The sequence below is a fragment of the Neophocaena asiaeorientalis genome, unplaced genomic scaffold (assembly GCF_003031525.2).
Source record: "Neophocaena asiaeorientalis asiaeorientalis breed wild unplaced genomic scaffold, Neophocaena_asiaeorientalis_V1.1 scaffold119, whole genome shotgun sequence".
NCBI classification, from domain to species: Eukaryota; Metazoa; Chordata; class Mammalia; order Artiodactyla; family Phocoenidae; genus Neophocaena; species Neophocaena asiaeorientalis.
The window spans coordinates 65,852-83,315 of record NW_020175821.1 but is presented as its reverse complement, the minus strand read 5'-3'; the positions used below and the strand labels follow the sequence as shown (position 1 = coordinate 83,315).

At 42.0% G+C, this 17,464-nt stretch overlaps 1 protein-coding gene across 1 annotated transcript in view; it reads left to right on the top strand.

Moving 5' to 3' along the window:
- Positions 1 to 3,003: 3,003 nt before the first annotated feature.
- GOLM2 (golgi membrane protein 2) overlaps positions 3,004 to 17,464 on the top strand; it is a gene marked incomplete at its 3' end in the record, with an annotated part of 73,711 nt that continues 59,250 nt past the window's right edge. Inside the window, exon 1 of the mRNA XM_024732595.1 lies at positions 3,004 to 3,616. Coding sequence (XP_024588363.1) covers positions 3,290 to 3,616 — 327 coding nt within the window. The remainder of the gene's footprint in view (positions 3,617 to 17,464) is intronic.

Genomic DNA, 17,464 nt, shown 5'->3' with positions numbered 1-17,464 from the left:
CACACACACACACACACACACATATATAATTTTACTTATTTATTGCTTAAACCAGTTTAGGTTATTTTTATTTACAATGGAAAGAACTTGCCTACACATCTGTGTATTTTCTATTTCTACAAGCTGCTACCTTCTCTAACCTAGTCCTACTCAATGTCCTAAATATTGAAGAATAAGCTATAAAATAACTACTCCTCTGCTCAAATCCAGGAAGTCAAATTTTTTATGAGTCAACATATATTGAAGACAATATATGGCAAACAGTGTTTTGAGCTCAAGAAAATGAGCTCCATATAAAAGCAAAATTCCTATGATTTAACCTCACTTGCCACTGGGTAATAGATTCTTACGCTTCAATTTAATCGTTTTTTTTTTTAGAAAGGGTTTTTTTTTTTTTTTTTTTTTTTTGCTGTGTTGGGTCTTCATTGACACACACTGACCTTCTCTAGTTGCGTTGAGTGGGAGCTCCTCTTTGTTGTGCGCAAGCTTCTCATTGCAGTGGCTTCTCTTGCTGCAGAGCACAGGCTCTAGGCGCGGGGGCTTCAATAGTTGTGGCACGCAGGCTCAGTAGTTGTGGCTCACAGGCTCTACAGCACAGGCTCAGTAGTTGTGGTGCACAGGCTTAGGTGCTCCACGGCATGTGGGATCTTCCATGGACAGGGGCTCGAACCCATGTCCCCTACATTGTTAGGTGGATTCTTAACCACTGTGCCACCAGGGACGTCCTCTATTAAATCTTAAAACATTATTTATCTGTGATTATACTGCCTTTCCAATTATATGAATATATTTATATCCATACTTGATATCATAAAAGATATCCCCCCAAATAGGAACTTTTATAACTAATTTTTAAATTTTTAGAAATACAGAAAACCTGTAAAAATACTACAGAGTTCCAGAGTTCCATTAGATAGGGTTATGAGTTTTGGGGAGGAAAACCACAGAGTGCTACTTCCATCACATCCTATCAAAGGTACATGCTAACAACATGACTTACCACTGTTGTTGTTAACCTCGATCATCTGATTTAAGGAATTGACTTTTACCTCAATTAGTTTAAAGCCTAATCCAGAACCATCTATAGGAGAGCACTTATACACTGCCTTCATGATATCTTGATTGGGTTTGTTAGTAGAGGGAAGAACTCAAAGAGGTAACCATCAAAACAGATAAAAAATGTTTTCTCCCTGGGGGAGGAGTGGAAAGAGGATTGTTTTTCAAGCTTCAGCCCTGCCACTTATTAGATGTATGACTTTGGGCAAGTTACTTCCACATCTGTAAAATGGAATAATGGTACCAAATAGTTCTTTTAAGCATCTGATGAAAAAAATGTATGTGAATGTGTTTTGTACAATAATATTATACTTCTACATGCTAGAATCCCACATAAAAATGAAAACACTTTTGGAAAGATTATCTGAAACATCTTAGGCAGTTTAACGTCACTTTATAGTTTCAACTGCTGGCTAAGCAAAGCAAAGTCAATATGAAATTGATAGACGAGGATTTCCCATTTTTGCCTTGCTCCCTTTTGCCAAGGTCTGCTTGTCCTTTGAGACTGGAGGGGATTTCTTAGATCTTATGAAGCCAGAGCAAAGGGCTCAAGTTTGATGTGGACTAAATATTAATATTTTGGTGTTTTTTTTACTGTATTTGTGAGAGAGAAATCATCACTCTTTCAGGGTGCAATAATTCTTCCAGGCTACTCTAGGACTATTAGGCAAGAAACTTTATTTTTGAAATGGACAGGAAACATAGAATAATTATTCAAAGATAACAAGTCTTCTTACTTCAAAATCATACCACTCCGATTTGAATGAAAATACCAAAGTTCTTGCGTTTGGTTGGTTTATGTTCATTCTTGAACCTGAGGTCTGAAAAATAAAGCAACTCCATCTTCTCCTTAAACAGGAAAGAGCCAAATAACTTTTAAAACTTCTATGCGAAAGATGTTAAAAAAAAACTTTAATGCGAGGACAAATATGCAGAAAACACAAAAGAGGTGAGGGCTTTTTCTGCCTCACTGTAATTAATGCCGAACATATAGCAACAGTTAGCCTGGTATAATGCAAAGAGCAATGATGTTAGAGACCAATGACTCGAATTCAAGCCTAATTCTGTCTCAAACAAGATACGGGACTTTGAGAAAGTTTCTGGTACATCTTTGTGTCTTGGATTCCTCATCTGTAAAACTGTGTTGCTGAGAGGATAAGATGAGACTAAGTATGCAAAAACAATTTGTAAGAGAGCTACTATATCTAACCCAGACCGTGCTTGCTGTCAGTAACAGCATAAGTTATCATTCATTGTGGGCAGCTTCTGTACTTTCTACTTGGAAGCCCAGTTCGAGGCAAAAGCAGCAGTGAGTTTAGGAACAGGGGCTCATACATTCTGAAGTTCTTTCCATTAGTGAAAGCAGTAACCTTGGAGACCAGGCTGGTACCACCTCTTTCAGTCATAAAACTTAGTTTCTCTTGCTTTCCCCCGTAATGTTTGGGGCACCACAATTTCATGGTATTTTTCTTTCTGGTTATTGTTTTCTCTCCACATCGTTAGCACAAGCAAGAAAACCTACTGAAGCAAATACAAAATCTAGTCGCCCCTCCTGCCCGCAGCTCACCTAAGTTTTCCTTACATAGCGGTCGCAACCTCAGATGTCCTCAAAAACAAAAACACTCACGAGGGCCCTGGCATGGTAGGCACTCCCTAGACCGTGGGTCAAGGGGATTGAGCAGGTAAAAGCCGAAGGGGCTCCAGTTCAGGTATACAAGTACTAACCCAGACCGCCAAAATCATCACAACACTCTTCCAGACAGAGATAACCCTCGCGAGATAAGACTGAGAAGAGCGAGAAAAGCCCACTTTCTCGCGAGAAGAGGGGGCGTTGGCGGAAACTAGGAAATGGCCCCCTTGGCGACCCAGACCCAGCCAATGGGCGGGGCCAGAGTTAAATCCACCCCCTTCCGGCTCTTTTCCCCGCCCCCTAACCCTGAAGTGTTGGACCTGGGTTTCGGGCAGCTGGGTTCTCCTGGTTCCGCCCAGCTGGTGCGGGGTCTAGTTCAGCGCCTGCGGAACGCGCTGTGGCAGGATTTGAAGGGGGGGGCGGGGAGGGGCCTGCGGCTTGCGGCCCCGCCCCCTTCTCCGGCTCGCGGGCGGGCAAATCGGCCCGCCTCCGGCTTCAGCCGGCCCTGGGGCCGTGTACCCCAGGCAACTCAGCCACCTCGGCCTGAGCGTCTTCCTGCAGGCGTCGGCGCCGAGGCACCGGGGTACAGCCTGGTTCGGCCCCATGGTGGGTTTCGGGGCGAACAGGCGGGCCGGCCGCCTGCCCTCCTTCGTGTTGGTGGTCCTGCTGGTGGTGATCGCGGTCCTCGCCTTCAACTACTGGAGAATCTCCTCCCGCCACGTCCTGCTTCAGGAGGAGGTGGCCGAGCTGCAGGGCCAGGTCCAGCGCACCGAGGTGGCTCGCGGGCGCCTGGAGAAGCGCAATTCGGACCTGCTGATCTTGGTGGACTCGCACAAGAAACAGATTGACCAGAAAGAGGCCGATTACGGCCGGCTCAGCAGCCGGCTGCAGGCCAGGGAGGGCCTTGGGAAAAGATGCGAGGATGACAAGGTAAGGACGAGCCCTCTCCCCTCAACCCCCAGTTTTTTCCAGCTCCGCGGTGGGGGTGTTCGCCCAGCCGTGGCTGCCTTATGCCTTCCAGAATTGAAGCCTCGGAGGCTCCCCTTACCGCTAACAACCCTATTTCTGTCGGACTTTAACCGGTTTAATCACTGCCACATTTTCCAGTCCCTGCCAGATGAAACTGGCTGTAAGTTTTGGTTCTCAAGAGTGGCCTGTGTGTGGATGCCGCCTCTTCTCCAAGCTCAGCTGCTGAGCTGGCAGTAGTAATCATCTGGCCTATGTGGTCGGCCGCCTTACGTTTACAGATACACAAATCTGGAGGCTGCCGGATTTGGTGTGTTACCTTATCCTTTATTCCGTGCACACTGATTATTATTAACTAATTTATTTAAAGGATGGGGCCTCCTCTACTTATGATGGTCACCATATATTTTTTAAAGCAGTCTGAGTTTTCTTACATCTCTATGGGGCTATGTATTAAGCAAAGAGTCGGATATTACTGCCTTTTTTTGTGATGGAAATGTTACGATAGATGGGCTCTGGAGCCATATGTGAGCCACTTGTGACTTGGACATAGATAATCCAAAATTATGTAGTCAGTTTGAATGGTTAGTGAAATTAGCCGAAAAGGTAGAACCTAGAAATAAGTTCTAAGCAACAGAATCTCATGTCATTGTCCTCATTGATCTTGAAAGGAAATAAAAATGAAATTTTGTATGCCTGACTATTAGGGTTGGTGTTCGAAGGCCATACTAAGTTTAAATTTTAAAAGTTTAAAGCTAGACTGTAATTAGACCCGCCGCTGAATAGTCTTTGTTCTCACCAGCATATTGGGAACTATGTTATTAACTTATGACCTATGCAACTTCTGTTGATTTACCACAGTAAATTTCTGGGTGGGATAAGTAGATGCCTTTCTTTCTGGACCCTCTTTTGGTAGTCTTCACACTTTTTTGTGTGTGTTCCTATTATAAGTTTTTATTTTGTATATTGAAATCATTTGTAGTAAGTCATTATAAATTAAAATCTCCTGAGCTTCCAACTTCCTTATTGTCACCAACCTCTACCTTGTTTCTTATTTCATGAAGATTGAAGCCCTCAGGTAAGTGCTTTTCTATGACCTACACCTTCACCATAACAGAGACAGCTTCTGAGAGGAGCAAGAGCTCAGCAAACTTACAAACATAATACATACTGAACTCTATAGACTGAAAAATTCTGTTGGGTGGAATAGGCAGAAATCCATGAAATTTTGTACTATTAAAACAAGGTCTTCAGTCTTGGAATGGTTAGGCATACTATTCAAATTCTCTCCAATCTGGAAAGAAAGATAAGTCTTTTTTAGTAATTTATACTCAGGATTCCATTTCTTCCATCTACTGGACTGTAATTATCAGTTTCTTTCAGTAGGTTTTCACTTTTACCTTCAACCATATGTAGGTGTTCGCTGTTCTAAAATTATTTTATTCTTCCATATACTCCCTTCTCCCAATCAACCAATGTCTTTTTTTTTTTGTGGTACTTGGGCCTCTCACTGTTGTGGCCTCTCCCGTTGCAGAGCACAGGCTCCGGACGCGCAGGCTCAGCGGCCATGGCTCACGGGCCTCGGGCCCAGCCGCTCCGCGGCATATGGGATCCTCCCGGACCGGGGCATGAACCCGTATCCCCTGCATCGGCAGGCGGACTCTCAACCACTGCGCCACCAGGGAAGCCCCAACCAATGTCTTTTTAAATTTTCACTTTTAAACTCCGGTTATGGGTGGTCTATAAATGTTTCATCTATTTCTTTTTTCATCCCCATCCTAATTTTTTAAATTCTGTATGCCATCCTTCTTTCCTCCTCTTTTCTGAAGCTATTCTCTTGAAGGTCACAGGTGTCAGTCTTCCTGGTCAAATCCAAAAAAACATTTTTATTCTCATTCTGTTTAATTTCTCAGTAATTGATTGTCTCTAGCTTTTCGGAAACTATCTCCTTTCTTGCTTCTGTATCATTGAACTCTCCGGCTTTGCTTCCTGCCTTCTTCACTATATTCTTTGATGGATTTTTTTTCCCCCCTCCAACAGTGTAATAGTAATGGACTTTATTCTTGGGCCTTTGCTTTCCCCTTACAGCAGTATTTCTCAAGGTGGTGGTAAACAGAATGCTGTCCTAGAAATCGTTTGTAGATGGTCAGGAGAAAAGCCTTCTTTTTGGAGGGAAATGTTAAATAATATAAGCAGTATATCCTCCTCTTGGAATTCATAATGCCTGCTAGCATATAAAGGCTCTGAGAAATGTATTAGTAAAGAAACCTATTTAATTTTGTTTAACTTAGTCTCTGTCAGTTAATTTGATCACCGACTACTGTTTTCATGGCCTACTTGTTACCATGGGACAGAAGAATGTAGCAAAGCACACTAGTTTGGGAAATGTTGCCCCAGGTATCTTAACTATTTGGCTAATATTCTATGCAGCTGGCTCACAAATCTGTACCTCTTCTTTGCATGTCAGTTTTATATTTTGAACTAGCTATAGCATCTTCGTTGGAGAGCTTGTGAGTGTATGTTCCTGGGGTTAATGAGGAGGCTTTGAGTTGCTAATAGAAAGGGTTGTCTTGGTCTAGATGAACTGTAGATGAAATTTGTCTTTCAGAGGTGTTTCCTTTATTCCTGCTACTCCCTCAATAGCTGAGAGGAGGGATTTATTTTCTATAAATGGTCTAAAATCCCTTTGGGTGGTGGTAGTGTTGAAGTAAATTTGACAATTAAAAGTGTCTTCCATTTTGAAATAGACTTGTTTTAATGTTTAATCATTAATGTAGTCTCTTTAAAGTAAAGGCTCTCTCTGCCTTTCAGGGTTTTTACCTATAGTACACACTGGTGCTGGCCCCCTCAATAATCATTTATACCCCCTTTGTTTGGTATATATCCTTCTCTGTGACTCAGGGGTAAGTCCTGATTGGTTTAAACTGATTATGGTAGTTTCATTATTCCAAGTGATTAGTTTTGGAAGGGGCTGGCTAGTGAGTCATGAAGGGAAGTTTCCTTGCTCCTTAAAAGAGTCATACTTGCACCTCTGTGGTTATCTTACCCCAAATCAAAAATCTCCAGTCTAATCATAAGAAAACATCAGACAAACTCATATTCAGGGACATTCTACAAAGTACCTGAGCAGTACTCTTCAAAATGAAGAGATGGTCTCTTCTGCCAGATAGTGTTGCTTCTGCATGTGATACCTGAAATTGAGACAACCGGAGTGCTACGAGAGTTAGCTAAGGAATGGCTGAGGCACTGAAGATGGCAGAGTGGAGTGTTACAATAGAATATTGGCACTCGTTATATGAGATAAAAAAATTTCCATATTGTTTAAGCCAGTCAAGTTGAGAGTTCCTTAGCTGCAGCCTAAGTAAGGTATCCTGACTGTTAATATTCTCATTGTCACCGTAGTGTCTGAGGTATAGGTTAAATCTTATGTGTCCCCAGGGCAATGTGGGCAGTGACCTCAAATCTGCACGTGGTTTTGGGGTTCCTCAAGGGTCTTTATCTTAAGTATCAACAGTGGTGTTTGGACGCCTGACTAGGTATTTGCTTCACAGTTTTTTGGAGACCAGGATCTTATGGCGGCATCACCTCCCTATATACCCTTCCCGCCTCCACTCCATAGATGTTCCACACCAAAAATCCCTTTGCCCTGATGAGCTAGCTGCCTTAGGTATGATGTGTTTTGAGGGGGTGTTGGCAAGGCAGTCCTTGCTCTGGCTACCATTTCTTTTTTAACTGTTATTTTAGAACATTTTAGATCTATGGAATTATTGCAAAGATAGTACAAACAGTTTCCTCATACCCCACACCTAATTTCCCCTGTTATTAATATCTTACATTAATATGGTGCATTTGTCATAATTAATGAATCGCTATTGATACATTATTAATAACAAGTCCATAGTTAATTTGATTTTCTCAGTTTTTCTCTAATGCCCTTTTTCTGTTCCAGGATCCCATCCAGGGTTCCACAGTACATTTAGTTGTCATGTCTCTTTAGTCTTCTTTTAGTTGTGACAGTTTTTTCAGACTTTGTTTTTTATTTATTTATTTATTTAGTTGCACTGGGTCCTAGTTGTGGCAGGCGGGCTCCTTAGTTGCGGCTCACGGGCTCCTTAGTTGCAGCATGCGAACTCTTAGTTCTGGCAGGCATGTGGGATCTAGTTCCCTGACCAGGGATCGAACCTGGACCCCCTGCATTGGGAGCGCAGAGTCCTATCCACTGTACCACCAGGGAAGTCCCCAGACTTTGTTTTTTATGATATTGAAAGTTTTGAGGATCACTGGTCAGGTGTTTTGTAGAATGTCCCTCAGTTGGGATTTGTTTGATGCTTTTCTCAGGATTAGACTCAGGTAATGGTTTTGGGGAGGAAGACCACAGAGATAAAGTGCCATACTCATCGTATCAAGGGAACATCTCTCAAAATGACTTATCACTAGATGTTAACCTTGATCACCTGGCTTGAGGTAGTGTTTGTCAGGTTTCTCCACTGTAAAGTTACTCTCTTTTTCTCCTTTTCCATGCTGTGCTCTTTGGAAGGAAGTTACTATGTATACTTAATGAATTGGGAGTTATGTTCTATCTCCTTAAGGGCAGAGTATCTATATAAATTACTTGGAATTCTTCTGCATATAAATTACTTGGACCTTTATCTCTTCTCCCTTATTTATTTATTCAGTCATTTATTTATATCAGTATGGATTCATGGATATTTATTTTATACTTTAGGTTATAATCCAGTGCTACTTTATTTTGTTGCTCAAATCATTCCAACTTTGGCCATTGGGAGCTCTTTCATTTGCCTCCTGTATCCCTCTGACATAATACCCCATCATTGTGACAAACCCCTACTTTCTGGCACTACAAGATGCTTCTGGCTTATCTTATATACTTCCTGCCCCAGTCCTAGACTCCTTCTCCACGGAGCCCTAGTTACTTTTATTGGAAAATGGTATTAGAGACCAAAGTTTAGGTGCTAGGTGTACTCATTGCAACTGTCAGGCTATCTTTGGGAATCTAGGAATCCCTGCTCCACAGGAATTGGAAAGGTGACATTGGACATCTTCTAATTTATTATTCTATCCTGCCATTTTCAGTCTGTTATCTGGGCTGTTAGAACACAGAAATTCTTTAAGGGAGCTTGAAATTGTCCATGGAAGTGAGAAATAAGCTCCACTTCTTTGGGATTCCCCCCACATTTACCTTATTATTTTGCCTTCCTCCCTAAGGAGTTTCAGCCTAGAGGGGTGTATTAGTTGGTTATGGCTGCCGTACAATATACTACAGACTGGTTGGCTAAAAACAACAGAAATTTATGTTCTGATGTAACATAAACTCTGATGGAGTCTAGAAGTCCAAGGTTGAAGTACCAGCAGGTTGGTTTCTTCTAGAGCCCCTCTCCTTGGCTTGCAGATGGCCACCTTCTTGCTGCTTTTTCATCTCATGGTTGTCCTTCTGTGCTCCTGCATCCCTGGGGTCTCTTCCTCTTCTTATAAGGACACCAGTCGTATTGGATTACAGTCCCACCCTAATGGCCTCATTTTAACTTAATTACCTCTTTAAAGACCTTATTTCCAAATAGGTTTCATTCTGAGGTACTGGGCGTTGAGACTTCAGTATATGGGTTTCGGAGGAATACAGTTCAGCCCATAACAAGGGGGAATCAGTGACACACACACTGACTGAGAAAGACCCTTTCTTCTATTTTCTAGGTGTTGGTTATTTCTCTTTTCCTAACTTGAATTCTTCCTGCCTGTATCTTGTACCAAAGTTATGTGATCCAGGTGGGCCAAGTCAAGCTCTTGATAAATAAAAGAAGCTGTTAGAATGTAGAAAAAGACCTTCCCAAAACTGTTGTTTTATTACAGATGAAAAAAAAAAGTCAGTTTTTAGGTTTGAAGCTGAACAGTAAATGACCTCTTTTTCCCTTTAACAACCATAATCCTCCTTGATGGCAGTAATATATTGTACCTTTGCTTGAATAGGGGAAAGGTCATGTGCCAGAAAGGAGGGTGGGTAGCATATTACTTTTTTTTTTCCAAAAAAATCCTCGTTGCGTTTGTGTGTGTATACAACACTCATACACATACCAAATAAGTATATGTAAAAACCCTAGCACAGAGTAGATGTCCATTACCATGGTCTCAAATCCTGGCCTGCCATTTGCTATGTGTAGAACCCCGGGCAAATCACTTAACTTCTCTGTGCCTTGGTTCCGCATCTGTAAAATAAGGACAGTAATAGTTAGCTCTCTCAGTCTTGTGAAGTTTAAGTGAATAAATTCTTTTAAATGTTTAGAACAATGCCTACCACATAGTAAAAAAAAGAGAAATGTTTAATAAGTGTTATGTTAGCTATTGCTATTCCACAACCTCTTCCTTATTTCTGTCCTGACTTCTTTCCAGGATGGGTTCTGTCCGTGTTCCTGCTTAAGATCCGTCCCAGCTCTAGCCAACCTGCCTCACCCTTTGCTCCTGGTTGTCTGACTCCACCCCTGCCACCTTTCCTGGTCCACTTCTAATTAGGCTTAGTTAACTCCTCTCATACTTGTCTCAGCTGACTCCCTGAAGCCTGCCTATCCCGCTGTAATTTGAAGATCAGCCTTGTACAGTTGTTTAATATGCTGCACATGAAAATTCCTACCTCTGCCTCTGCCTCCCCCATCATAATCTGGCCAAATTCTAGCTGTTGTTTAATTGCTACCTCAAATTATTCATAAGCCATACAAAACTCATACCTCCTCTCCAAACTATATATCCCTTTCCTACCTTCTTGGTCTTTATAAAGCTCATGCAACTATTATTAAGGTGGAGGTTAGAAATTTTGGTGTCATCTTTGATTCCTTCAGCATCTCATATTCAGTGAAGGTGCAGAGGAGTTACTTGATCAAATTGAGTTTATAAAAACATCACTCTGGTTGCAGAATAGAGAATTGATTGGAAAGGAAGCAGGAGCTTCCTAACTAGCCTCCTTGCCCTGGACTCTATTTCTTTCAGTTAGTTCTCCCCCTTAATCAAACCTGATCTTCCTCAAACCTTACTTTCAGAGTAGTTGTATCACTCACTGTGTCAAATCAGAATTCTGCTGTCTAACCTTTAAGGTCTTCCATGGAGTGCCTCCATCTACCTTCGTCTCCCACTGTCTCCTGACCCAAACTGTGTTCCAGACATGTTGCTTTGCTTACCTTTGTCTCCCCACCTGCCTTTCTGTGTCATGTTAATTTCTGTTTCTGTACCTTTGTCCCTGTTAATGAGTCTTACCTCTTGCCTCTTTTCTGTTTCTCTGATATGCTAATCTTTTGGTACTTCGACCATGAAGCCCTCTGGGACTTCTGACCTGGAGTATGCTTTTTTTTTTTTTTTTCTTTGTACACAAGTAACATTTATTGTTTGAGCCACACTAATTTATTTTGTTTTTCATTTTTCACTAATAGTTTCTTAGGTGTTGACTTTGTCTTCTCAACAAAATCTTAAGTTGCTTGAGGAAGGACCATATTTTAAAAATGTTCCAATAATCTCTTGATAGTCCTTAGTGCTGATACAAAGTGTTATGGGTTACTGGATTAGAGTGGACCCTAATCCAATTTCTTGTGTCCTTTTAAGAAGAGGAAATTTGGATACATAAAGAAATACAGGGGAAAAAATAAAGAAATACAGGGAAGAAGGCCATGTGGAGATGGAGGCCTTGATTGGAATGATGCATTTATAAGGTAAGGAATGCCAAGGATTGTCAGCAACTACTAGAAGCTAAGAAAGAGGCAAGGAAGGATCCTCCTTTAGGGCCTTCAAATAGAAAGCATGGCCCTACAGACAACTTAATTTTGGACTTTTAGCCTCCAGAATTGTGAGAGAAAATTTTTGGTTGTTTTAGTCACTGGGTTTGTGGTACGTTGTTATAATGGCTCTAGAACAGCGGTCCCCACCCTTTTTGGCACTAGGGACTGCATTCGTGGAAGACAGTTTTTCCACAGACGGGAGGGAGGCGGGGTATGGTTCAGGCGGTAATGTGAGCGATGCAGAGCAGGAGATGAAGCTTTGCTTGCTCGCCCGCCGCTCACCTGCTGTGTGGCCTGGTTCCTAACAGGCCGTGGACCAGTAATGGTCTGTGCCGCGGGGGTTGGGGACCCCTGCTGTAGAAAACTAATATAAGATTCAATAAAAGCTCTGGCGGACTTTTAAAAGTTATTTTATTTTTTTGTAGAAACTGACAAGCTGTTTCTAAAATGTATATGGAAGTGCAAATAAACTAGAATAGCCAAAACAATTTTAAAACAACAAAGTAGGAGGACTTATACTCCCCGATTTCACAACTTATTATAAAGATATAGTAATCAAGACAGTGTGGAATTATTGAAAAAAAAATAGGCATATAAATCACTGGAACGGAATAGAGTGCAGAAATAGACACACAGATATACGGTCAATTGATTTTTGGCAAAAGTACCAAGACAATTTAATGGGGAAACATTTCAACGAAAGATGTTAAAGCAACTGGATATCTTTACGGTCGTGGGGTGGGTGGTGGTGTTGTATACTGTCGTGCTGCTTCACAACATATACAAAATTAACTTGAAATGAATCATGGACCTAAATATAAAAGTTGAAACTATAAATCTTCTAGAAGACAACACAGGAGAATGTTTGTGACTTTGGATAGGCATGGATTTTGAGGGTGCAAAAAGCATGAACCATACAGAAAAAAACAGATAAATGTGACTATCAAAATTAAGAACTTTCCTCCTCAAAAGGCACTATTTAAAAAAAGAAAGAAAGAAAAAGCAAGTCATGGGTTGGAAGAAATATTCACGATACATTTATCTGATAGAAGAATTATATCAAGGCAGTCTCCTGTACCAGGACCCAGCCCACCCATCAACAGGGCAGCACCAGCCCTAATACCCACTTGGCCCCAGCCCTGCCCACCAGCAGGCCAACACCAGCTCCTAGACCACCAAGGCCCTACAACCAGAGACCCGGGAACTCCACTCAGCCCACTAGCAAGTCAGCACTAGCCCCCGGCATCCCCTGGGCCACAAACCCAGCCACCAGCAGGCTGATACCACCTTGGACCCCTTAGCCAGCTACCCTAGGATCCAGCCCCACTCACCAGTGGGCCAACACCAGCTTTGGGACACCCTGGACCCTGCAGCCAGCTGTGTCAGGAACTGGCCCCACCCACCAGTGGGTCAACACTAGTCCTAGGACCCCAGGGCCCTCAGCTAGTAGCCTGTGACCCAGCATCACCAACCAGTGGCCAGCAGCCTCCACACAAGGCACAGCCTGGTAGCCAACAGGGCTGGGGGCCAGCTACACCTACCAGACTGCCTGCAGTAGACAGACGACCACAACAGAAGGGCCCGTGTAGCCCACATAGGGGGCACCCCTAGAGCATATAGCTCTGGTGACCAGAGGGGAGTGTGCTGCTGGGACGCATAGGACATCTACAAAAGTCCACTTTTCCGAGGTTGGGAAATGAAACCAACCTAACAGATACTTAGAAATAAAAACAGTAAATTAGGCAAAATGAGGCAACAGAGGAATATCTTCCAAATGAAGGAACAAGATAAAACCCCAAAAGAGATAAGTGAAGTGGACATAGGCAATCTACCCAACAGAGAATTCAAGGTAATGATTGTTAAGATGTTCAGGGAACTTGGGAGAAGATTGGATGAGCAGATGTTTGAAGTTTTTAACAAGACTTAGAAAATATAAAGAACCAAACAAAGATGAAGAATACAATAACTGAAATGAAAAATACACTGGAAGGAATCAACAAGAGATTAGATGATACAGAGGTATGGATCAGTGAGCTGGAAGACAGAGTAGTGGAAATTACTGAAGCTGAACAGAAAAAAGAAAAAAAAAGAAATGAGGACAGTTTAAGAGACCTCTGAGACAACATCAAGCATACTAACATTCACGTTGTGTGGGTCCCAGAAGGAGAAGAGAGAGAGAAAGGGACAGAAAACATAATTGAAGACATTATAGCTGAAAACTTCCCTAACCTGGGAAAGGAAACAGACATCCAGGTCCAGTAAGCACAGAGAGTCCCAAACAGGATCAACCCAATGAGGACTACACCAAGACACATTGTAATTAAAGTGGCAAAAATTAAAGATAAAGAATGTTAAAAGCAGCAAGGGACACACCAGTCAGAATGGCCATCATCAAAAAATCTACAAACAATAAATGCTGGAGAGGGTGTGGAGAAAAGGGAACCCTCTTGCACTGTTGGTGGGAATGTAAACTGATAACAGCCACTATGGAGATCAGTATGGAGGTTCCTTAAAAAACTAAAAATAGGGCTTCCCTGGTGGTGCAGTGGTTGAGAGTCCGCCTGCCGATGCAGGGGGCACAGGTTCATGCCCCACTCCGGGAAGATCCAACATGCCGCAGAGCGGCTGGGCCCGTGAGCCATGGCCGCTGAGCCTGCGCATCTGGAGCCTGTGCTCCACAATGGGAGAGGCCACAACAGTGAGAGGCCCGCGTACCGCAAAAAAAAAAACCCAAAAAACTAAAAATAAAATTACCATATGACCCAACAATCCCACTACTGGGCATATACCCAGAGAAAACCATAATTCAAAAAGACACATGCACCCCAATGTTCATTGCAGCACTATTTACAATAGCCAGGTCCTGGAAGCAACCTCAATGCCCATCGACAGATGAATGGATAAAGAAGATGTGGTACATATATACAATGGAATATTACTCAGCCATAAAAAGAACGAAATTGGGTCATTTGTAGAGATGTGGATGCATCTAGAGACTGTCATACAGAGTGAAGTAAGTCAGAAAGAGAAAAACAAATATCGTATATTAACACATATATGTGGAACCTAGAAAATGGTACAGCTGAACCGGTTTGCAGGGCAGAAATTGAGACACAGATGTAGAGAAAAAACATATGGACACCAAGGGGGGAAAGCGGCGGGGGTGTGGGAGTGATGAATTGGGAGACTGGGATTGACATTAAAATGGGTGACTAATAAGAACCTGCTGTATAAAAAAATAAATTAAATTAAAAAAAAAGAATGCTTATGCAGTGAAACCTCAATTAAAAACCCTGAACAGTGAAGTTCGGGGAGGTTCCTCATTGATGAATATATTGATGTACTGGAGGGCACCCTGACTCCACAGGGATGGATGCTCTTGCACCCTCTTCTCCCCCATGCTGTTGCCCTACGTACCTCTTCATCTGGCTATTCATTTGGATCCTCTATAATAAAAGGGCAATCACAAGTTTACTGCTTTTCTTGAGTTCTGTGAGGTATTCTAAAATATTTCCGAACCTGAGGAGATCATGCAAATCCCCCAATTTGTAGACAGCCAGGCAGAAGTGTGGGTTTCTTGGAGATACCTGAAAATTGTGGCTGGGGTCTGATATGGGAAGGGGTAATCCTGTGGGACTGTGTCCTTAACTTGTGGGGACTGTGTTAACTCTGGGTAGTTGGGTAGTTAGTGTCAGAACTGAATCAACCCAGTCAACGTCAGAGAATTGGTGTTGAAATGTAATCACATATCCCAGCCTTCCCCACCCACCCATGTCACCAAGGATACAGTACACCTCACAACTGGCCTGAGTTCAGTTCTGTCCAACAAAGCTTTCCTGAACACCCAGACATACCAGGAGCTGGGAGGCATGCTGAAAATAAAAAGATTAATCAGCCACAGTTCCTGCCCTTAAGGAGCTCATGGCCTAGCGTGAGAGAAGACAACATGTAATTTCAATATAAGTAAAGTCATAGGGTATGGGTAGAAGGGTGCAATGTATGGGGCTATAGAGATACATCTCTAAAAAACACAGCTATCAATTTAAAAATGGGCCAAGGAGCTTAACAGACATCTTACTAAAAACGATACACAGATGACAAATAAGCATATGAAAAGATGCTCCATATCACATGTCATCAGGAAACGCAAATTAAAACAACAATGAGATACCACTACATACCTATTAGAATGGCCCAAATCTGGAACACTGATAACACCAAATGCTGTTGAGGGCATGGAGCAACAGGAACTCTCATTCATTACTGCTGGAAATCCAAAATGGTACAGATACTTTGGAAGACAGTTTTGGGGTTTCTTACATTTGTACCATTGTACCATCCCAGCAGTCGTGTTCCTTGGTATTTACCAGGAGGAGTTGAAAACTTATGCCCAGACAAAAACCTGCACACATACATTTATATCATTTCATTCATAATTGCCACAACTTGGAAGCAAACAAGATGTCCTTAAGTAGGTAAATGGATAAATAAATGGTGGTACATTTAGACAATGGAAGAATATTAATCAATTAAAAAGAAATGAAACTTAAATGCACATTACTAAGTGAAAGAAGCCAATCTGTAAAGGATGCATACTATATGATTCCAACCATATGATATTCTAAAAAAAGGCAAGACTACAGAGAGAATAAAAAGATCAGTGGTTCAATATTCATTGCAGCAGTATTTACAATAGTCAGGGCGTGGAAGCAACCTAAGTGTCCATCGACAGATGAATGGATAAAGAAGATGTGGCACATATATACAATGGAATATTGCTCAGCCATAAAAAACCAAAATTGAGTTATTTGTAGTGAGGTGGACAGACCTAGAGTCTGTCATACAGAGTGAAATAAGTCAGAAAGAGAAAAACAAATACTGTATGCTAACGCACATATATGGCATCTAAAAAAAAAGGGTTCTGATGAACCTAGGGGCAGGGCAGGAATAAAGGCGCAGATGTAGAGAATGGACTTGAGGACACGGGGTTGGGGGAAGGATAAGATCGGACGAAATGAGAGAGTAGCAGTGACATATATACACTACCAAATGTAAAATAGATAGCTAGTGGGAAGTAGCTGCATAGCACAGGGAGATCAGCTCGGTGCTTTGTGACCACCTAAAGGGGTAGGATAGGGAGGGTGGGAGGGAGATGCAAGAGGGAGGAGATATGAGGATATATGTATATGTATAGCTGATTCACTTTGTTGTAAAGCAGAAACTAACACACCATTGTAAAGCAATTATACTCCAATAAAGATGTTTAAAAAAAAAGAATAGAAAAAAAAAGAGGGAGGGGATATGGGGATAGATGTATATGTATAGCTGATTCACTTTGTTGTAAAGCAGAAACTAACACACCATTGTAAAACAATTATACTCCAATAAAGATGCTAAAAAAACCCAAAAAAAAGGTCATGAAGAACCTAGGGGCAGGACAGGAATAAAGACGCAGACCTACTAGAGGATGGACTTGAGGACACAGGGAGGGGGAAGGGTAAGCTGGGATGAAGTGAGAGAGTGGCATGGACATATATACACTACCAAATGTAAAATAGTTAGCTAGTGGGAAGCAGCCACATGGCACAGGGAGATCAGCTCGGTGCTTTGTGACCACCTAGAGGGGTGGGATAGGGAGGGTGGGAGGGATGGAGATGCAAGAGGGAAGAGATATGGGGATATATGTATATGTATAGCTGATTCACTTTGTTATAAAGCAGAAACTATCACACCATTGTAAAGCAATTATATTCCAGTAAAGATGTTAAAAAATAAAATAAAAGCAGCAAGGGAAATGCAACAAGTTATATGCAAGGGAACTCCCTTAGAGCTGACTTTTCAGCAAAAACTGCAGGCCAGAAGGCGGTGGCCACGATATATTTAAAGTGATGAAAGGGAAAGACGTACAACCAAGAATACTCTCTCTGGCAAGGCTTTCATTCAGATTTGATGAAGAGATCAGAAGTTTTACAGACAAGCAGAAGCCTTGAGTTCAGTACCACCAAACTAGCTTTATAGAAAAGTGTTAAAGGGACTTCTC